The following is a 23,697-nucleotide window of genomic DNA, read 5'->3' on the forward strand; positions in this document are numbered from 1 at the left end:
CTAGGGACTAATATTTTAACTTAACAAGTCATTAATAAAAAACTTATCAAGAAATTTTGCGAAGAATTCGGGGATGGTTCATTTAATTTTTATGTGAAAAAAAAAACGACGTCAAACATAAAATAATATTTCTTTGTATCTGAAACTACTCGTAGTAATACTTTAAATAATCTGGATATAATACTTTTAATGTTAATGTTGAGACATTGGGATAGATAAAAGAAAAAATACCGACATTTCAAACTTTTATTTGCTTTATTATCTATATTCCAATTGTAAAAGGGGGAACCAGTCACTCTATCACTCCGTGTCACTACGTCTCTACTGATCTCAGCCATTTACACAATATAAAGAAACAACCAAAAATAAGGTTAAAATTCACAAATACACATTTAATGTTGATTAAAACTATCTTATAATTAATCGGTTTGAACGCACCGAGAGTTTTACGTGGAGCGAACAAAATATAACCAATCAATAATAATTCTATTAGAATCAATAGCAGTGATATACGACATAATACGAGCAACGCGTTGCCGTGGAGACCGCGAGACTGGCGCGGTCTCCGGCCGGGAAGGCGTTGCATGGACAAGTCTGGGTGCGTTCGGACCATTTAAACCTAGAATGTTAGCTCACCCACGGACTTAGCGACAGTTCGGCCACAAGTTACACATAGAGAAAAATATATCAAATGCTATTTAAGCACCTTAAATTAAACAAAAATAATATGAAAAATTTTACAAATCGTAAAGTATAAAATCATACTTTTGATAAGCTCGGATGCGCTGTTTACATTTTTATATATTTAATAGAAGTTGATTAACATTATTGCACAAATCGTTAATTAAATTATTTCATTATACATTTATAGCTGCGTTATATAATTTTAGGGAACGTTTTATATCAAAATAATAAAAAAAATAATGCGATCGGAACGTATATAAAAATTGTAGTGTTCCGCTTCAACCCGGGGCTAGACCAAAAAGTTTTGTATAAGAATAATTTTTACTTTATCATAACCCTAATCCGATGTTAGCGAAGCGCGGTTCCCAAACGGTGCAGTCCTGTGTATTTACACATCTTAAAAGTACACTTAACCAAACCTTACATAAGTTTTGCGATAGTGCTTCGACTGCAAATAATATAGTTTACAGCCTACATTAGAAAAATAATCTTACAATCCACACCATTAAAACCAATTAACAACATTTTCTTTTTAATATACACAGACATACAATTACATTACGATGATACGATACTAGGCGAATAATTACGTTAGTCGTATGTCTGTTGAAGCCGAATCGAATTTGCTGAATTTGTACAATATTCGATGCTTACAAAATATGAAAATTACAGTTAAAATAGCTCTAGAAACGAAACAGTGGTCCCGACGCGGTACTCATCCGTTAAACAATATTATATAAAGTACAAACCATATATTATAAGTCGAGCTTCATTAACAAAGTATACAAAAATAGTTCACAAAACAACAGTGGATTAAATAAAAAAAAAATAAACGAGTTGGCTTCACGCGGATTATCCTTAGTCTATGTTTATATTTTAATATAACTTGTGTGAAAGTGTAAACAAACTTTTCAGAATGAAATATTGTTTTAGGCGACATTCGTACGTCCTTCAGTCGTAACTGCAATAAGCATCTACGTGTGTTTAGTTATAATAACTTTAATATTAATTGTTTACATTCACTACAAGTTTTATCAAAATAAATATAATGATGCCTACAACACAAATGTGAGACGGACCGCGCCGTGAGCTCAGCGGGACTCCGCGGGACTGAGCGGGACTCAGCGGGACTCAGCGGGACGCGGGTCACAATTAGTCTAACTTAACGTGGTGTAGCTTACTTTGCTAAATGTTTGCGGCCGAGGTCACCGCTCACGATGATATGAGCTGAAAACAAATGTACTGTTCACATAATATTCAATATTACTAGAATCACAGATAAACTAAATAAAATAAAAATTAAAGTTAAGACTTATGTTTTTTATTAAATAGTCTTGTAGTTAGAGCATGCCATAAAAATATATATTTTTTGGCAACTCATCATTAAGAAATTATTTAGTACGATAAAAATAGCATTTATTACAGACTGTAAAGTTACAAGCTACATATTACCCTAACACTCAACTAACTGCATGATGTATTTTGGGGTATCTGATAACAACATACAGAAAAGCTGATATGTTGTCTTTTATAGGGGGAAATATAACACAGTATGTATTGCAAAATAATATCTAATTAATATTTGAAAAAAGTTTATATTAGCAAAGGTTCCTCTCAACAACACCACACATTAATGGAATCAAAAATATTCAGCATTCATCTGTTACTGAATCTTTAAAATTATAGCTCATATTTTTTTAACATTTTTATATCTATATTGATTTATATGTAAGATTAAAAAATTTAATTATTTTTAATAAATTAATTGAATTGAATAAATTATTTGAATTTTATATCAAAGATATTGTTTAAACTTATTATTTATTAACAAATAACTTACAAAACGAAACCTTTGCTCTTATAACTTTAGATAAATAAAAAAAAAACATAAAAATATATTTAAAAATTATAATCATGCATAAATAAGCAAAAATTTCTACCTTGAAAAGAAAAGCGGGAGTTTATCCATTCCACTTCATTTCAGATAATTATTTTTTTTTCATAATATATTATTATTGTAATAATATATAACTATGTCCGTTTATAAACTATAGGTATGCTACGTAGACATCTACACTCCGCCCTTAACTCCTAAACATCTTAAATACACTGCAACAAACAAAAAGAAAAACAAATAAAAATAAACGAATTTAAAAAATAAAACATGCAACGATATAGTTCCAAATATCACTTTCGTCTATTTTTTAATTAGATAAAATTTTCACTATTTATTTTCGTACGAATTTTTCAACTTCGCGTCATTAAAAAATACTTTAAATTATATTGTTTTAGTATAAACAAAAAATATATGTTTACAAAATGATAGAAAATATAATAGTTACCTGTTCATTATCTAGATAAATATTTTAATTGAAATACATGTTTAAAAAAAAACATAACATATGTATGAAATTGAGTCTTTACTCCATGGAAAGAAGTTGAATTAAATAAAATAGCATTACCACAGCAAAATTTGCAAAATTTAATAGATCTAACCAAAAAACTGCTGCTGAATAAAATTAAACCATCATTCCATCCAACCATTGTTCCATCCACTACCACAAGTCATGTCTTGTCGAACTTTTGTTAATGTATGCCTAATAATAATTAATACTTCATCCAATGGGTTATATCTAAATTAATTGCTAAATAAATTGCTAACCAGCGTCATACTGGGAGTAACCAATATAATACTTTATTAGGTATCATTAAACTATTACTTTAATTGTTGTCCTCTTTTGCAGCTGATGTCGCGAAACTGACATAAGGCTTAACATTGACACTCCATAGCCTTACATTTTATGCAGTCTAAATAAAAAACGCAACGCGGTCCTACTTAAGAGTTAAATTCACCCGACTAATGTAAATCATATAAAGATAATTTTATCTCAAAACGACATACCCGAATTAACTATAAACTAAATTCTATATGTATATGACGAAATTTCTTACATATTTATTTTTGATAAATGAACAGGAAACTATTGATAATATTTAGTAAAAAATAAATAAATGGTATATAAATCAAAAATGCTTTATGTATATACTGTTTAAGATTTGAGATTATAGATAGCCAATATCACGGGCTAATATAATCACACTGTACTGATCGCGTCACGAAAGATTATATTATATATGTCACAAGGTGATAGTCAATATGACGGGCTAATATAATCACACTACTGAACGCGTCACGAACATAAAGCTACATATATCTCAGTGGAGTGTTTATTTACTAACCGATTTGACTGTTGCCTTGATAAAGTCCTTCTTGTGCGCGAGATCGAAGTCCGGGTAGTGGCTGTACACCTGCTTGCACACCGTCTTCATCGTTATCTGCTCGAGGTTCGCTCCCTCGAGGATCTGCTTCACGTACTTCTTAATCTCCTCATCCTAAATACATTTACTGTCTTAGATAGCGGTACTTGTTGGTTTATTGAACACCGTAATGTCGTATTATATATAATCGTTATTGAATCGTAATCGTAATGGTGGTTGGGCTTTGTGCAAGCCCGTCTGGGTAGGTACCACTCACTCATCAGTTATTCTACCGCCAAATAACTGTACTCAGTATTATAATAATAATAATTTGTTTTGTCTCAGACATAGTCCATATTTTAATTTTAGTATTACATGGAAACCTTATAACTAATGTTAGTAAAAACAAATAATAATAATAATAATAAAACAAAAAAAAAACACATACGTATTGTTGTGTTCCGGTTTGAAGGGTGAGTGAGCCAGTGTAACTACAGGCACAAGGGACATAACATCTTAGTTTCCAAGGTTGGTGGCACATTGACAATGTAAGGAATAGTTAATATTTCTTACAGCGTCATTGTCTATGGGTGATGGTGACCACTTACCATCAGGTGGCCCATATGCTCGTCCGCCAACCTATACCATAAAAACATAAAACAAACATGTCTTGTACGAGGAAGTAAAGTAACTTAAGCGCTCACAGTAGGCGGCCGCTTGGCCTTCTTGTCTGCGGGCGTATCAGACTCCTCTCCGCTCTCCTCCTCCTCGCTGCCCTCCTCCTCCTCTTCTTCCTCGCTGCCGTCTCCGGACTCTTCAGACGACGCCTTCTTACCCTTCTTGGCCGGTCGACCCACTGGCTTGGCACCACCCTTCTTTTTACCTATACAAATTTAAATATAAAATTAGTCCATTTTTTACCCAAACCCGTGGCTTCGTTATATGTTGAATTATATCGTATATAATAGTTTTCAGGCAAAAACTCTTTCCAACCTGATTATAATGGTCAATTACATGTCAAATTAAATCAAATAGATTCATCGTGATGCGAGTTTCAAAAAAAGCTATCTTATATACATACAGTTTAAACAACATTCGATATTCAGTATAAAAAATTAAATATAGATAGCCACAAGTACAATAAATGAATTGAATCTAAGTTACCTGGCGGCGTGGGAGCTTTCCGCTTGGCGGGCGTGGCCTTGGCGCTGGCTTTAGCCACGGCGCCCTTGCGGCCCTTGCCCACCGCGCCCGCCGGCCGCCCGCGCTTCGACTTCGGCTCCTGCTGACATATTACTCGTTAATTATTTCACTTAGTGACTGTGATAAATATTCCATCATATCTGATATCACCACAACAACAACAACAGCCTGTAAATTCCCACTGCTGGGCTAAAGGCCTCCTTTCCCTTTGAGGAGAAGGTTTTTGGAACATATTCCACCACGCTGTTCCAATGCGGGTTGGTGGAATGCACATGTGGCAGAATTTCTATGAAATTTGTCACATGCAGGTTTCCTCACGATGTTTTCCTTCACCGCTGAGTACGAGATGAATTATTAAGACAAATTAAGCACATGAAACAGCGGTCCTTGTCTGGGTTTGAACCCGCAATCATCGGTTAAGATGCACGCGTTCTAACCACTGGACCATCTCGACCATCTGATATCACAACATGGTTTAACTACCGCTAACGAGGCAGATAGTAGATATCTACAAACAGCCTCGTTGATCTAGCAGGTAGCTTACCAAACAATCTAACTAGTATAAGTCTGCTCAAAAACAACACAATATAATGTAATTAAATGATGATTATAGTATACGTAATATGTGGACTTACATCGGACTCTTCCGCGTCACTGCCGGACTCTCCCTCGCTTTCGCTCTCAGACTTGTCGCTTTCATCGTCACTCTCCGACTTTGCCTTCCGACCGCGACCTCTGCTTGCTCCCTAGTGTAACAATATTATATCAGGTTATTTTAAAAGTTATTTCAATATTTAATCAAATAATTAATTCGTGTTTAGACTGTGTGCCTAAACTAATATTAAACTATATAAGTGTTGAAGAATGAAATATTAGTAAAAGATGTTATTATGACGTCATAGTTTGTGTAAGATTTGTATTCCATATGTGTAGATGTCTCATATTTACCTTTCTGCCTTTGCCCTTCCTTCCTCGCTTGCCGGGTTTGCCGGCGGAGCGACGTCGTCCGGAGCTCTTACGCTTGCGGCCCGGCCCGCTGGCACCCTCGCCGGCCTCCGGGTCGAAGTCGGAGTCCGCCTCCGAGCCGCTCGGGTTGAAGGAGCCCTGCTTATATCATAGGTCATGTCCGAGATACCATTGAAAGTTCTTTGAATGATTCATGGAAATGTAATTTTATATTTAAAATCTAGTGACGGATGCTCTTATAATATAATATACTTATAATAATCATTATATTATAAGTATACTATATTATAAGAGCATCCGTCAATAATGATTATAATGATCCGTTAATAAAAAAAACTCGTGGCCATTAAAAACAACAAATCCACTCATGCAGACAGGTGATATACATACTATGGATCGCAATGGGAAAAATTAGTGACACTTACATCGGAATCCTCCGATCCGTCCTTCGCAGGCTTCGGCCCCTTGACCTTCGTCTCTGGATCGGTTTCGTACTCCTCGTCCGAGTAACCTGGGACACAGAGGGCATTATAGCAGACGTCAAGTGGAGTGCGGGTCGGGTCGGCGCGAGGCGTGAGTCGGCGCGCGTATAGTAAGACACAAATTAGATGTAGCATCGGAAAATGCAATGGAATGAAAACAAAACCGATTACTGCCGATTTACACGACCAATAGAAATGGCTCCCTATCGCGCCATTCGACGCTATTCGTCGCTATAGACTCACGCGTTAGACAAAGCAAGTGCATGTAAATCGACGCGTCAAATTGACGAATATATTAGGTCATATGACATTACAAGTTATTACGTTTGCGCAAAGATCATATTCGCATGAGAAATAAGTATTGATAATTTGGGATAGCGTACTCAATTCGGGTGTGATCGGTTTTACGAATTTTGCCGATGCGACATCTAAGTTGTGTCGTCAATCAATCCGGGTTCTTCCACCTTGGCCTAGGCCAGGGTTGGGTACGGGCCTCGAGGCGAACCTCCTTACCCGGGCGTATCCTCTACGGTAGCCTGTGGCTACCGTGTCCTTGTTTTTTGAACCAAAGGGTCAGGGTCCATTATTGGACCCTATGGCAGTCTTATAATAATAATAATAATAAATAAATAAATAAATATGAGACAACATCACATACATTACTCTGATCCCAATGTAAGTAGCTGAAGCACTTGTGTTATGGAAATCAGAAGTAACGACGGTACCACTAACACCCAGACCCAAGACAACATAGAAAACTAATGGTAATCTACATCGACTCGGCCGGGAAGCGAACCCGGGACCTCACATGGCGTACCCATGAAAACCGGTGTACACACCACTCGACCATGGAGGTCGTCAAAGAGTGTGTCGTACTATACCTCTGTTGTGTATCTTGACGGCGGCGGAGCGGCGCGGGCGGCCGCCGGGCGCGGACGCCGGCTGAGCGGCGGGGGGCGCGCGCGCCACGCCCCGCGCGTGCGGCGAGTTGGCCGTGGGCTGCTGCAGGAATCCCACCAGCCGCGCTGCCAGCTCGCTCGCGCCGCCTGCCGGACCAAACAGGTATTATATATTAGTACATAGTAACCTAAGGCACATTTAAAAGTAACATTTACATATATACAATTTGAATGATCATATATTATATGTTTAGTATAACTTTCTGATATATATATATAATTTTATTTATATAATTATTTGGTATATATAATACACATGTATTTATTAAACTTATATATATGTATTTTGTTATATATTATTTGTATTATTTAAAGTTTAATTTTTACTTGTTTAAGAATAAAACATGCTTGTTTGCACCATCCCGTTTCTCACAAACAAATTCTTACTCTAAAGGGTTGTCTGTAAGAGATTGCTTTAAGCGATAAGACCGCCTTTGCACGCTTCTCTTTTTTGTTATATGTTCTCGTAATGTTATGTACACTGTATCTTTTGTCTTTTGTGTGCAATAGTGTTCATAAAAAAAAAAAAAAAAAAAAATGAGGTAGTGACTGCGACGAACCTTTTTTGTCCAAGTCGAGCATTTCACACATTGTCCTGAGCTGCTTGAGCTCCATCTTGGCAGTCTCCTCGAGCTTGGCCTTGTATTCCGTGGAGCCGATGGCCCACTCGTACCCTTTGAACTTCTTTATGTTACGTTTTACGTTGCGGTCCAAGCAGAGTTGCTGCAATAAATGACATATTTTTATTACACCGTCAAGCATAAATGGCATCGATCACTAAAATGTACACATTATTTGAAAGTATATACCAATTATAGTTTTCCCAGATCAATTAAACACATTGAACATAACACTCACCCCATAGAGATACTGGTGAAGTATTTTCTGATCTTGAGTTTTGAACCGAGACAGTGAAACTTCAACATTGCTGATGTGTCCGAGAGGTATGCCCTTACCGGCCGGCAGAGGAACGGGAGGTTCTGTTGGCTATAAAAATAAAAAAAATGCATAATTATTAAAACTTTATACAAATATACAAAAATTAACTAAGTGTAAAAAATAATTATGCATGACGATAAACAAAATATTTTTTTTTAACCCTTCTAACTTTACCATCTCAGTTTTGTCTGGGTAGATGAAACATTTACATAAAAACATTTATATTGTAATAAAACTCTCTATCGGTCTTTGTGGCACATGCCATTAAAACTCCCAATCCGCATGATTTTTTCCGACATCTTTAACAATTATCACCTTTCAGTAAATTTACGTAGCTATTGATTTTTAAATAAATATTAATTAATCCGTCCAGCTATTTAAAACGTTTCGTAAACGTAAATAATCAAATTCAAGCTGACTTCAGTTCACGATTTTATAATAAACTTACAAATACAGTACACCAGAGATTGTCAATTGTGAAATCGTTAATAATTAACATAGGGCACGATACCTCTCTCTTAGGTTTGGGCTTAGGTGCCTCCTCCTCTTCTTCTTCCTCTTCCTCCTCCTCCTCGCCCTCTTCTTCTCCCTCCTCCTCGTCATCACCTTCATCGTCGCCTTCTTTAGCCTTCTTTACTGGTTTCTTAACTCTGTAAACATACTTTAATTTATAATACAAGTAAAGAATATTCTGAATAGGTTAACAACATTACCGGAAAAAATTATAACTGGACATGTAACACCTAAGTTATTTGTATTATATGTTTTGTAATACTTTACATCCAAATAGTATATGTCGGCGCGGAGCCACGAATTTAAGAAAAACACGTGTCCAGAAATGATTATTTTAATAATTTAAAACTATTTCATTGTTAAATGAATAATTTTTAGTGAATTTTGAAATGTTAAATTACTCTGAAATATTTTAGTGTTTGTAAACAGATTGTATGTTGAGTGAATAAGTCTACCCACCTATTCTTGTTATAAAAGATCAAGCGCCCGCCGGTATCGACAGACTTGGTCGAGCCGTCGGAGCGATCGGACCGTCTCATATTGGAATAAATCAGAGAGGATTATTTCCTGAGTTTTATTTCATACCACCGAAGATGGTTAAAGATCGAAACTCTGACACTCGTGATGTCAGCTATGCTGACGTCATGTTTTTTAAAAACGCGCTCGGACATGCTGCTCCGTTATCAGAAGTGGGATTGGAACAAGCTCCGATCTCTGCTACGTCCTCATCAGCTTCGGTTCCGCCTGTCACATAAGGATCGCTACAAGACAGAACCATATTGCGAAGTGATAAGAAGATCTCTAAGCACTTCACACTAACTGCCTGGTACATCCGAGCAACTTCGGTGTAATGGGGCCCATCTAAGTGGGAGGACCGCAAGCCATGGATCCAATAAATAATTCATCAGCTCCAAGGCCGACTAGTGCGAGAATACCCACTTCGTCCACACTTGAGGCGGCTACTTCCTACAATTAAGAACAATACGCTTCAAGGGCATCCTCATTTACCATGCTGTTCATATGTGTGGCACATCTGAATTGAAAAATCAACAAGTGACCATGTGGATCACGGAGATCATGGATATCACGGGGAAATGAGACACTTAGATAAACAACACATCAGGAAATAGCCGAGCAAATGGCGAAGTATTAAGAATTATTACTACCCTCAAAAACGAGTTAATAAAAATGAAGAACTATGAGACCGAACAGTGCATCTAGTTTATGGAGCTGCACCAGTCACTTATTACACAAAGAAAACATTGCATACCACCTGAACTTCTTAAACCTGATCGACATCAATAACCAAACAGAGGACATAATCTTGTGCGGAATAGAACAGTCGTCGCTTCTACTCTCAAAAATAAAATTAATTGTTTTCAGCATAAACATTAAAGAGTCCACGTAACCACCTTTACTTGATGTGATTAATTAATTGTGTTTTTCGAGATTTACAGGTTTCATAAGAATAACATCGCATCGCACCGCGAAGGTGGTCGGCAGAGGGCGCTCGTGATCAGCTTCGTCGTGAACCACAACGGGCGACCAAGAAATGCGACTAGTGCAGAGCACGCACCATCCTGCAGAATGTCACTAATAACACAACTACAGCAACGAATGACTCTTGTTCGAAATATAACAGTCATCTTTTCTATTCTCAGAAAACTAAAATTAATTATTTTCAACATAAAGATTAAGATTCCACGTAACCACTATTACATGATATGACTAATTAAGTGTGCCTTTCGAGATTTACAGGTTTCATAAAAATTACGACAGTGGAGAAGGTGGTCGGCAGTGGGCGCTCGTGATCAGCTTCGCCGAGCATCACAACCAGAAACGCGACCGGTGCAGAGCACGCACCGTTCCGCAGAATGGCCGAGACAGCGGGAGTTGCCATCCATATCACAAGCTGGTCAGTTAGTCCCGAGCTGGTCAGTCCGTCCGAGTGGTCAACATCGACGAGAACTAATCATCGCATAAAACTGTGAGGCAAAATTTACTTATCTTACCTCTTCAAATCTAAAAAGAAAAAGAAATAAAAAAAAAAAAAAAAAAAAAAAAAAAAAAAAAAAAAAAAAAAAAAAAAAAAAAATTTTAATTACCATTGAGATTCCTCATGCAACCATAACTAGACACGTACACTCTGGTTTGAGAGTGATACCTCTGAGCTAACCACGTGTTACCCTCGTACTACTCACGGATCCTTGATGTATCCAAAAGTGAACCATGAGATACCGTTGGGAGGCGTTGTGGAGCCGTGGTAGCCATTTATATACCGTAATCTGGAGAGTGATACCTCTGAGCTAACCACGTGTTACCCTCGAGCTACCCGCGGATCCTTGATGTATCCACAGAGAACCATGAGATACCGTAGGGAGACCTTGTGGACCGTGGTTAGACATGTATACACCACAGATCTACGAGAACCTTTGGTAGCCATTTATATACCGTAATCTGGAGAGTGATACCTCTGAGCTAACCACGTGTTACCCTCGAGCTACCCGCGGATCCTTGATGTATCCACAGAGAACCATGAGATACCGTAGGGAGACCTTGTGGACCGTGGTATAGACATGTATACACCACAGATCTACGAGAACTTTTAACAGTTATTATGACACAGTTATGAGCATAGTATGCGTAAAATCTTCCCATATTTATTACAATAAAGGTGCATGAGAGATTTCTTTGTGTACTGTTTTACAAAACAATTATCAAAGGTCAACATGATGTGTTGCTTACAGATACCTGCTTCAAAAATATTTTTGATTCGCAGATTTCCAATCGCACAACTTAGGCAGGTGCAGAGCGCGCACCGCCTGTCAGAATGGCCGTGTCGGCGCGGAGCCACGAATTTAAGAAAAACACGTGTCCAGAAATGATTATTTTAATAATTTAAAACTATTTCATTGTTAAATGAATAATTTTTAGTGAATTTTGAAATGTTAAATTACTCTGAAATATTTTAGTGTTTGTAAACAGATTGTATGTTGAGTGAATAAGTCTACCCACCTATTCTTGTTATAAAAGATCAAGCGCCCGCCGGTATCGACAGACTTGGTCGAGCCGTCGGAGCGATCGGACCGTCTCATATTGGAATAAATCAGAGAGGATTATTTCCTGAGTTTTATTTCATACCACCGAAGATGGTTAAAGATCGAAACTCTGACACTCGTGATGTCAGCTATGCTGACGTCATGTTTTTTAAAAACGCGCTCGGACGTGCCTGCTCCGTTATATACTTTAATAATTATTTGTTTGTGGATAACGTTCTGATTACTGAGTAAACTTTTTATATTTTTGACGTTTAGCATTCAAAACGAATACACAATTCACTTACTTGTCTTTAGGTTTCTTCTCTTCTTCTTCGTCAACCTCCTCTCCCTCCTCGTCCTCCTCCTCTTCTTCCTCATCTTCGTCCTCTTCTTCTTCCTCAGTATCCTATATAAAATTATTACATTATACGAATTGTTTAGCATTTGTAACCTCCTAACTTAATGTTATAAATTGTCTGTCTCCTTCATTTTGTCTGGAAAAACTTAGACTAGTTTTTTTTAAATATGGTATTTAATATTGTACCGTTTTTTTTTTTCTTTTTTTTTACAAAAAAGTTATACACACATCTTACTGATAATTTATTATCAGAATTTGTAATTTTCTGTAAATAACGGAATTTAACACAAATGTGTATCAAGTAATGTTTTAAATGAAAAACTATCGTATAATCTAAAATAACTATAAATTCTTTTTGCCATAAATAAGAAAACAAATGACGCGGATAATCTGGTATTAATCGGAATTCTTGAAAGACCAGGTCGAATTCACTTAATGTTTTTCAATTAAATCTGTGACCTGGTGATAAAAAGGCCAATATGTATGTAACCCTTACTTTAGATTATCAGAATACAAATAAAAATACACAGATGTGCTTTACAGCTTAATTTGTTTTTTCACGAAATAGTCAAAGTATTTTATTTCTGAATGAATACCAAATCGGCATCATAATATCGGCCACAAAACTATAAACATATGATATTTTCTTTTGCAAGTATTCTTTTGATACTGTCCTCCCACAAAGTACAAGACGAATTGTAACAAAAAAAATCGCTAAAGTATCCCAATTTAGCAAGTCAATCAAAAAACCCTTAAACTCATTTGATATACTTATTATAAAATAACATGCTTGAAAAAAACATGCTATTTGTAATTTCATTTTCCTTACCTCTTTCTTGGGTTTCTTTTTCGGGACTACTTTCTTAGCTGCTTTGTCGTTTTCTTTTAAATCTTCTTTCTCATTCTCCTCATGGGTTTCACCATTTTCTTCCTGTAAATAATTTATAGTTTAAACATATACCCTACATAGCACATTCATTTTAAAATGTAACATCTGTTTTCATAATAATATACCAAATGTATTTATTTAATTATTTGTTATTTTAAAAAAAATATCAAGACAAATAAATACATCTTTAGAAGTTCGTCAAAATTTTCTTTACATTTCAACAATAGTCAGCTTTCATCAAACTATAAATAGTAGTCAAACGTAACATTTACGTATTAAATTATACGTATAGACTTTAAAAGTTACTCTAGATCTAGACGCAATAAAAAGAATTTATAATTAAGTTTTAAAATTCTTAGTGATTTAAATTTAACGATCATTATAAAAATTCAAGTGCCATAATTAAGCACGTACGTTCGTAAGTACGACTACGTATTATCAACGCGTGCCGACTACGGACTACGACTACTTGCCTTATAAACCGCTCGGAAGTTGTTTACATACTGATACGTAGATATGACTATTTTTTGGGTAAATTTACAAGTTGCACTTTATACGATCACTAATTAAGTTATAAGGGTTAATCTTGGTACCAGATCTCGTTCAAAAAACTTGAACAATCATTTCACTGCTGCACTGGCTTGGCCAGTTGAAACTAGCGGATTTTCTTGTATCAACCTCTGGATTCCTTACTACCCATAAAAAAAACTACCACCGTCTTTTAAGGAAGTACCAAATACCTGGAAAGTACCAAAAACCTTTGGCAAAAGATACACAGTTTAACGTTGTGTTTTTATTTAAATTTTCTTGTCACAATGGCACAAAAAGGGGTGTGTAGACTAAGTATTTCACCCTACTGCGAGTCATTCGGGCGAACTCAAATACTATATCTCCGCTGTCAGTAAATGAACGCACATCGAGGGGATTATGTGGCAACAAAGCTTATACGAGTGGTAACACTGCGTTATTCAGTTAGAGACTTCGGCCAAGTCGATCGTCGTCGGCTGAATTTTGAAACCGAATGAAGATGGGCTACCAACAGTTAACGAATTAAAAGATGGTTACTGCTGGCAAGACTGGTAGTTAATCGACATTTTTTATAACAAACTAATAATCATATTTGACACAATTTAGCCTTTATTTACGATAGAAGAGAATCACATGCCGATTCGGTACTTTCTTTGCTTAAGTTTTATCAGTATTTATCATATGAAAATTTACATATTTTTCAATTTCATAAGTTAAATTTATTTTAAAACAACACACGTGATATGGAATTAATCGAACGTCACCGTGCATATGCCGTTTGAAAATGATTAAAGCTATATACTTTTATAAATTAACCAAATTTTACGTAGCATTAGACTATTAGGAAGAAATATAAAAATAAATATAAAACTTCAAAAACATTATTATTTTGTGCAATATTATCATTTAAAAATTACCAGTTTACAATGTACATACAGTCAGAGTAAGAAAACACTCGTCAGTTTTCAAATTCTTTCCTTTATCAACTCATAAACTCTTAGTACCTTTTGCATCTAAACTTGAAATCATTGCGACGCAATGTCATTCTCAATCGGTAAAGCAGATTATCGCTCACACTGAGCACACGAAAATAGATATTAAGGTGACGAACCTTTTCTTACCCCGACTGTACATACCAACTATCAATCCTAATGTATGTGTCAAATATATTTTAATTAGCATCCAAATCTATCTATATGTAGATACCGCAATTAAAGTCTCCACCTTTAAAGAACGACCGACGAAAACGCGCAATAAAATGTCCTATGTTCTTGCACTTCAGATTCGACTACGAGAGAAATTTCTTTAGTTAGTATAAACCAAAGTCGCTTACCACTGTCTGTTCCTATGTAAGTTTATATCTTTATAATAATATGCAACGGATTTGGATGCGGTTTCTTTTAATAGATGGTGTGATGAGGAAGGTTTTAGCATATAATACATGGAAAATACAATAGAGAAACGCTGATCATTTTAGAAGTATCTAATGTGAGGTCGTGAATAAATAAATTCTGTAGTATATTCAATATCAGCATTACACCTGTGTGAAGTCGGGGTAGGTCGCTAGTATGTTATAAATTATATTACATACAATTTATCATTATTTTATAATTATATATACAGTGTAAACTCGTCATAACGAAACTCAAGGGACTTAGCATTTTTCGTCGTTATAGAGTTATCGTTATATGGAGTGAACAAAAAAAACAATCAAATTGAACAAATAGATATCTAGATAGATAAAATATGCTTATAAATAATTGTTTACGCATATAGTCGGATAACTTTGTGTGACTTTTTTTTATATCAAGACAATTCCAGTCTTGATTAAACAACGAGAAAAAATTCTACCAACTCAGCGACAATTGGTGGTGATTCGGTTTCAGTCCACTTGACCATCTTCTTCATCTTAATAAAAAAATACTGATTGTATTAATAGCGAAAAATGCTAACTTAACTAACTTTTTTAACTCTATGCTTCGAAGATTAGATATCATTGGGTGAGCAGGGTAATAAATAGTTAGTCTAAAATTATGAACACATTTCTTCGTAATAGAGAATGGCTGTATCGCTATAAAGAGTGTATCAATATGTGGGTTTTAACCCAAACCAACCAAGTCGTGCTCACTTCTACTTTATAGAGAGTTTATCGTTATAAAGGATAACGTTATAAAGAGTTTACACTGTATATCAATTTTAATGACGTTTATACACAATACGGTTCAAGGTGCGTCCGTAAACGGAATGACGCTCTCTCAAGCCATCAGGCCCCACTCCGCCGGCCCTCTCTACTCCCTTGGTAGAGCGCGGCGCGTATACTATAATGTACTCAATGGCGTAACTATCGTAGGGCAGGCGGTGCAGTGCACCAGGGCCCCCGAGCTCAGGGGGCCCTCTAAACTAAATCTTAAGCTTCTTTAAGGGTAATTATTAGTTAGAGAGGGATGGGAAAGAGGGGGTGAAGGCCTGATTCTTTTTCTGTGCACCGGGGCCTTCCCTCAACCAGCTACGCCACTGAATGTACTTTCATTACTATAAATTATCACTAGTAGTCGCCTGCGGCATAGCTCACGTTTTAGAGTGTTGGTTGTCATGTGTTCGGCAAAAAAAGTATCCTTTGTACTTTCTTGGAGTTCAAGTTTGCTTTATCAAATTCGGTTCAGCGGTTTGTTCGTAATAACCGGCGACAGACAGAGTAACTTTCACAATTATAAAATGAATATTAATCTAGAAGTATTGACGACTTCCGTGGTCGAGTTGTGTGTACACCGGTTTTCATGGGTACGCCTCTCCGAGGTCCCGGGTTCGATTCCCGGCCGTGTCAATGTCAGATTATCATTAGTTTTCTACGTTGTCGGGTCTAGGTGTTTGAGGTACCGTCGTTGCTTCTGATTTTCCATAACACAAGTCAGCTAGCTACTTACATTGGGATCAGAGTAATGTATGTGATGTTGTCTCATATTTATTATTATTATAATATAGAAGTATAGATTAAAATCAGACGAACATATTAAATTTATTTACATAACTATTTATACATTTAAATCTCTTCTTAAAACGATACGATGTTTCACAACTCCCGAGCGTCAAGATATGAAAAAGTTTTAAAAAGGAAAATAAAAAAAAACAACATTCTAATATTTTCTGTATTGCCTAACTCGTCACACTTCTATCATAAATAAACATTTTCAACACGAGGCATTTTTGTTTGTGAGCAGGAAGGCAGATCAAGCAAAAGGATCCACTTTATGGTAATTGATCACTTCGAACGAGACGATCGCCTCCGCGCTGACTTTGTGAAATCAGTCAATAGGCCGAAGAATAAAAGATGTGAGGCATTACGATTGTTTTTACACAGGCCCATTTTAAACCTTACCAAAGATATACAAAGCAGTTACGTTACAAAATTAACATAACTTATAATGCTTTGGTATCTTCATCTTAGAATTACACTAAGCTCTACCTCCAGTGTTGTCTTTGTGATGTCTTGTGATGATTATTACAACAAACAAACAAACAACAACAACCTATAAATTACTGTATCACTGTACTTGTGCAAGTCCATATAGGCACCACCCAATCATCATGTATTCCATCGCCAAATAAGACTACTCTTTGTTGTGTTATGTTTAAAGAGCAAGTTAGCTGGTGTAACTGCAGGCACAAAGGACATTGGAGATGGAAGCAATGACTAAAACTTTTTACGTAATGTATATAGGCAGTCATGGCCACTTACCATCAAGTACAATGCTTCCATCCACCTACCTACGTTATATAAAAAAATAGATTTCTCGACTCGAATTGTTCCGGAGATATCCATAGGTGTTGAAGAGTTATAATCAATGATGTTGTAGTAAACAGATATGTCATTAACGCGAAAAAAGTGAAGACTAGAAAACGTCCTAATTGGGACGTTTGCCTTTAGTCGTTTTACGTAGTAATACGTTATAATACATCATAATTACGTAGTAATACGTTTTGCGTAATTGAAACATCTAGTTATCCTTTTACTTATTGTTTTTATCAAGCTATCCTTTTTACTTTTAACGAAATGTAAAAATAAACTAGAATAAACGGTCCCCGGCGCGGCACACTATTTTCTGTTGTTTAGTATGGATATAACATATCTGTTTATTAGAATATCATTGGTTATAATCAACAAAAAAAACCTGTGAAGTGCACCTTAATAAAATTCAAAGAGTTTCCCGAAACGGTCGCGCCTACGAATAAGCCATTACATATGTTACGAATTGTGCTACTTACGGTACAAAATATATTGGATAAGTGCATAGACGATTCGAACGAATTCGTTGTTATATATTTACACCTATATTATTTATGTTTAATGTTACTGGCCATTGCGAGTGATAGCAAAAACCGTTACTTAAAAAAAGAAAGTACAATTAAATGTCATGTATGTCTGGGAACGCGTCCTGACCTTTTTATTAAATAATTACAACCAGTATCGTATGCGATCGAAATTCAAAAGCTGTAAAGGGCGATTTTTTTTTTAAATTATAATATCAATGGAAAGCTGACTGCAATTTTTTTAATACTAATAAATTTATAGTTTAATACAAAGATATCACGTGAACTGCCTAAAGTAGACCTTAAAATTTGACGGTACTTTATTAATCAATTGAATTAATTAAACAGAGATATTACAAGTTTCCATTATTTTAAACTCCCAGCTCACTTCAAACTTGATAAACCTTCTTGTTGTTTTTTTTTTAAATACTCTCCACTCAAATTCACTCGCCACGTGATTCGATACGGGGTCCATCTATTAAAATTGACTGACCTTTTTAAAATCTCCATCCGGTTTTTCATCCTTTTCATCCTTAGAGTCGTCAGCGGGCCCGTCGTCTTCTTTACCGTTCGCCGTCGTTGACTTTGCGTCACCTGTGTTTAGAAAAAAAAAAACAATTATAGCACGAACATAAAAATACTTTATTCTTTGGAAGTATTTTTATATGTATTTTGTTGTAATCCATTGATGACAGACTTGCGGTTCAATATCATTATGACGATCATTATTAAAGAAATAAAAAGTACCAAGTATATAGACACAGACCAGACAATCCATATATGTATTTGTCAACCATATATAAACATATATCTTAACAAAAACTGTACGCACACGAAAATACATAACTCAATACCCAACTTCCCAAAAAAATTACATTTAACTAATAGTTAATACTATTTTCATATAACTTTTTACAAAATATACTTATATAAAGTAATAGTATTTTGCTGTATAAAGCCAAAACATATAAACAATTTCCTTGAGTTACTAGTACCACCCACTCATCAGTTATTATTCTACCGCCAAACAATAGTACTCAGTATTGTTGTGTTCCGGTTTGAAGGGTGAGTGAGCCAGTGTAACTACAGGCACATAATATCTTAGTTCCCATGGTTAGTGGCGCATTGACGATTTAAGGAATAGTTAATATTTCTTACAGCGTCATTGTCTATGGGTGATGGTGACCACTTACCATCAGGTGGCTTATATGCTCGTCCGCCAATCTATACCATAAAAAAAATAATCCTGTCTTCTCTGATCTAGGATAAAGAACTCTTTTTTAATTGCTGATAAGGCTCTTTGAACAACCCAAGGAAATAAACATCAGAGTTTTCGGGGAATGTAAGAAATGGTCATATTACAATGGGATGGTGATAACCACATCTCGACGGTTAATTTGTCAGATAAAATATTATGGTTTTTTTTCTATACTTGCACAAGGTTTGTTAACAGATACTCATTAGTAGCGCTGTCAACCAACTATTACATTAATTATATCGCCAAGACCGTGAAACGCGAGGCCGCTCGTGTGGTCAGACTCGAGATTATTTAATGTCATTTGATAGAAAACGAATAAAATTCTTCCGTTTTACAAAAGAGTTTAAAGAAAATTGTAATCTTTACGCATACTTCTGAGTCTATTAATAATAATAATTCACAAGGTAAATTATCATTTCATAGAGTATAATTTGACAAATTCATATTTATATTATATTGAGTCGAGATGGCCCAGTGGTTAGAACGCGTGCATCTTAACCGATGATTCCGGTTTCGCACCCAGGCAATATATAAGAGATCACTCGACAAACAGTCAGTTCGCTTTTGATTGTTCTTAATGTTTTCATGGTCTAACGTAACCAATATAAATATAACAAAACAACAATAGCAGCCTGTAAATTCCCACTGCTGGGCTAATAATGGCCTCCTCTCCCTTTGAGGAGAAGGATTGGAGCATATTCCACCACGCTGTTCCAATGCGGGTTGGTCGAATGCACATGTGGCAGAATTTCGATGAAATTAGTCACATGCCGGTTTCGTCACGATGTTTTCATTCCGCCAAGCACGAGATGAATTATAATAATAAATTAAGCACATATAATATATATATATATACATAGTGGTGCTCGCCTGGATTTGAACCCGCAATCATCGGTTAAGATGCACGCGTTCTAACCATTGGGCCATCTCAGCTCTAGTTGTCTTGTAATGCGTGTCAATTGCTTTTTAACCGACTTCAAAAAAAAGAGGATATTCTCAATTCGACTGTATTTTTTATTTACGATTAACGATCGTACTCGCAAAGTTACAATTTTCACATTATAATTACGAAAAGTAATAAACATAACGAGGAAAACTAAGTTAGGTATGTATATTATAAATAAACTGAACCGACCAATTTAAAAAATGTATTACGTAAGACGGTAAGTACACAGCGAACCGGTTCACGAAATACTGGTTAAACTTATTATTCTTATGTAATGATAAAAAAAAACATACCTTTATCTAAGCCAATGTTTATAATCAATTCATTATACAATTTAATTTTACAACCAAATCGATACACGTTTAAATTATAATTTTACGCAAAACATATTCTTTTAACTTCGTTCAGAATAGAACGAGTTTGTTTCCATCGCGATACATTAGTCTAAAACAAATAAAACTATATCAAAATATGCAGCATCGTCGTTTAATGAGCTTTGTATGAAACTGAAAATTGAGAATGAACATATGTTTGTTTACTCTTTAAAATAAATAAATATATAGAAGTAAAGATAAAGACTTCAAATCTTTCAATTATTCTCTATTTGGATTAGCGTTTTGAAAGATAAACCAAAACATACAAAGATTAAAAGGTGCCGTTTAACCATGTAAAAGGCGCAAGTTCCATCCCCTGCAAAAAAACTATTTAATTGGGTGATAAAAACAGAATATTAATTTCAAACAACCAAGATGATGTCGATTTATGATGAATATAGTTGCAGTAACGATGTTTTGTATATATAATGTAATATTTGTTGTTAATTTTAAAACCAATGGTTTAATAATTCATGTTAAAACCAGCGACATGAAAAAGCACACTGAAATGTAAATCCACAATGAAATGAAAAAAACGATACATATTCTTTTAATAAAACCTTTTTAGTAAACTATGCGTTATATATTATATAATTATGTTAATCTGATAACGTTAAACCTGTCTTTTGCGAATTGTATGAAATAATTTAGTAGGTACCTACTTTATTTATTTTTTATTAGATTTAGATTTTTTCTTTAATTTTATCTTATCCAATAAGTGGATAAGGGAAGTCTATTAGTATTATAAAAAGATATCGAGTATGCAGATTCTTTTATACAAAACAAAATTGATAGCGCGAAATATAACTACCTAGCTATTTCTCATATAACAATTACAAGTATTGATGATAATTATACTTAGTGGTATTGTTGTGTTCCGGTCTGAAGGGTGAGTGAGCCAGTGTAACTACAGGCACAAGGGACATATATATAATAATCTTGGTTCCCAAGGTTGGTGGCACATTGACGATGTAAGGAATAGTTAATATTTCTTACAGCTTCATTGTCTATGGGTAATGGTGACCACTTACCAACATATAAGCTCGTTGGCCAACCTATACCAAAAAAAAATGATGATGATTGACGCACATAGTTGATATATAAGGTTTCGTAATGAAAAAATAATGTATTATGCGTAAAATTATGATATGGTAAGCGACTTTATACTATGTAATGATGAAGTACTGCGGAGGTATTCAGTAAATAATCACTTCGAATCTCACTCGTGACATGTCGACAACCGACTTACTTATGATATGCCATTATAATACGTGTGTCCTATACAATTAATAATCAATGTATAAATGTCGCATATTACGTTCTAACAATTCACGATCGAGTTAGTTCCTAGTTCATGTTCATAGAATACCACTACACGTATGTAATAAATAGGTTTAAACGATCTTGGGTTTCATTATTATTTTAATTCTCCTTATTTCATTTACTACTAATATTACTACTCTCATATTTACTCCAAATGATATCAAAATCTATCTAGCATATAAAACTTGTAGAATTATCCAAACGATTATGAAATTAAACAAACATACACTATACTCAATATCGTTGGAATAATAACTAAATTATACGAAAACATTACACGGAGAAAGTTATAATTTGTAAATAGGTTATGTTTTCTATTCAATATAATTATGTATTTAAAAATATTATTTTGTGTGTAACACCTACGTTGCGTTGTATGTGAAAGTTAAGGATACATTTATATTATTTGAAATATAAACAAGAAATTCACGTTAGCGGAGAAAATTGTGCTAACTTATCAACCGACTATAGTGAAAGGACAGTAATGCGAACACAACATACAACAACAAAATATTAACAACCTTTAAATATTCCCACTGCTGGGTTAAAGCCTTTTATGGTATAGGTTGGCGGAAGAGCACATAGGCCACCTGATGGTAAGTGGTCACCATCACTCATAGACAATGAAGCTGAAAGAAATATTAACTATCCCTCACATCGTCAATGTGCCACCAACCTTGGGAACTAGGATGTTATGTCCCTCGTGCCTGTAGTTACACTGGCTCAGTCACCCTTTAAACCGGAACACAACAATACTGAGTAGGTACTGTTATTTGGCGGTAGACGGGCTTGCACAAAGCCCTACCACCAAGTAAGCCTCTTCTCCCTTTGAGGAGGTTTGTAATATATTCCACAATACTGCTCCAATGCGGGATAGTGGAATATGCTAATTAGACACCTGTAGGTTTCATCACGTTTTCCTTAGCCATCGAGCACGAGATGAATTATAAACACAAAGTGTAATGTAATGGGTATTATCCGTCTCCATTTCTTAAATGACTTAAGATATTCAAAATAAATCAGAATATACTTAAAATAAGTCGTTAATGCGATTGGTTGGTTTTTTTTGTGTTCCAAATTTAAATAAAAATGTTTTTTTTTTTTTTTTTTACCTCGATATAATTTGATTTGTCGTTTGACGTATAATCGGGGATTACATGAAGCTCCATAACCGAATCCGATAAAAGAAATATTTAATATAATTTTGTTCTTGATGTATAAAGCATGTACTTGTACGAGGGGAGTAGCTAATTGCATTTCGAAGCTTTATTTTCTCTGATCATACCAAATAACTACGAATATGGTCATAGATGAGATGACCCAGTGGTTGGAACGCGTGCATCTTAACCGATAATTGCGGGTTCAAACCCAGGCAAGCACTACTATATATATGTGCTTAATTGTGTTTATAATTCATCTCGTGCTCGGCGGTGAAGGAAAACATCGTGAGGAAACCTGCATGTGTCTAATTTCATCGAACTTCTGCCACATGTGCATTCCACCAACCCGCATTGGAACAGCTTGGTGCAATATGTTCCAAACCCTCTCATTAATGGAAGAGGAGGCCTTATCTCAGCAGTGGGAAATTTACAGGATGTTAGTTTACTACTTACTTTACTTTATGGTCAAAATAATGTTTTTTTTTTTTTACTTTTACAATTTCTAAACAAA

The 23,697-nt window shown here is 35.2% G+C and overlaps 1 protein-coding gene across 6 annotated transcripts in view; it reads right to left on the reverse strand.

The window, feature by feature from the left end:
* Positions 1-232: 232 nt before the first annotated feature.
* Positions 233-23,697, reverse strand: part of LOC124539956 (protein DEK) — a 28,022-nt gene continuing 4,557 nt past the window's right edge. For 2 of the 6 annotated variants that reach the window (XM_047117324.1, XM_047117319.1), the window contains exons 3-16: positions 18,619-18,719; positions 13,230-13,331; positions 12,348-12,448; positions 9,003-9,141; positions 8,411-8,539; positions 8,113-8,275; positions 7,475-7,639; positions 6,537-6,622; positions 6,094-6,252; positions 5,781-5,891; positions 5,107-5,227; positions 4,647-4,825; positions 3,925-4,077; positions 233-1,911 (exon numbers count right to left, since the gene is read on the reverse strand). In XM_047117324.1, the coding sequence (XP_046973280.1) occupies positions 1,897-1,911; positions 3,925-4,077; positions 4,647-4,825; positions 5,107-5,227; positions 5,781-5,891; positions 6,094-6,252; positions 6,537-6,622; positions 7,475-7,639; positions 8,113-8,275; positions 8,411-8,539; positions 9,003-9,141; positions 12,348-12,448; positions 13,230-13,331; positions 18,619-18,719 (1,724 nt within the window). In that variant the 3' untranslated portion in view covers positions 233-1,896. Of the gene's footprint in view, positions 1,912-2,624; positions 2,794-3,924; positions 4,078-4,646; positions 4,826-5,106; positions 5,228-5,780; positions 5,892-6,093; positions 6,253-6,536; positions 6,623-7,474; positions 7,640-8,112; positions 8,276-8,410; positions 8,540-9,002; positions 9,142-12,347; positions 12,449-13,229; positions 13,332-18,618; positions 18,720-23,697 lie in introns of all 6 variants that reach the window. The other 4 variants (XR_006967107.1, XM_047117323.1, XM_047117322.1 and 1 more) reach the window with 4 other exon arrangements.

Source organism: Vanessa cardui, chromosome 24 (assembly GCF_905220365.1).
Source record: "Vanessa cardui chromosome 24, ilVanCard2.1, whole genome shotgun sequence".
NCBI lineage: Eukaryota > Metazoa > Arthropoda > Insecta > Lepidoptera > Nymphalidae > Vanessa > Vanessa cardui.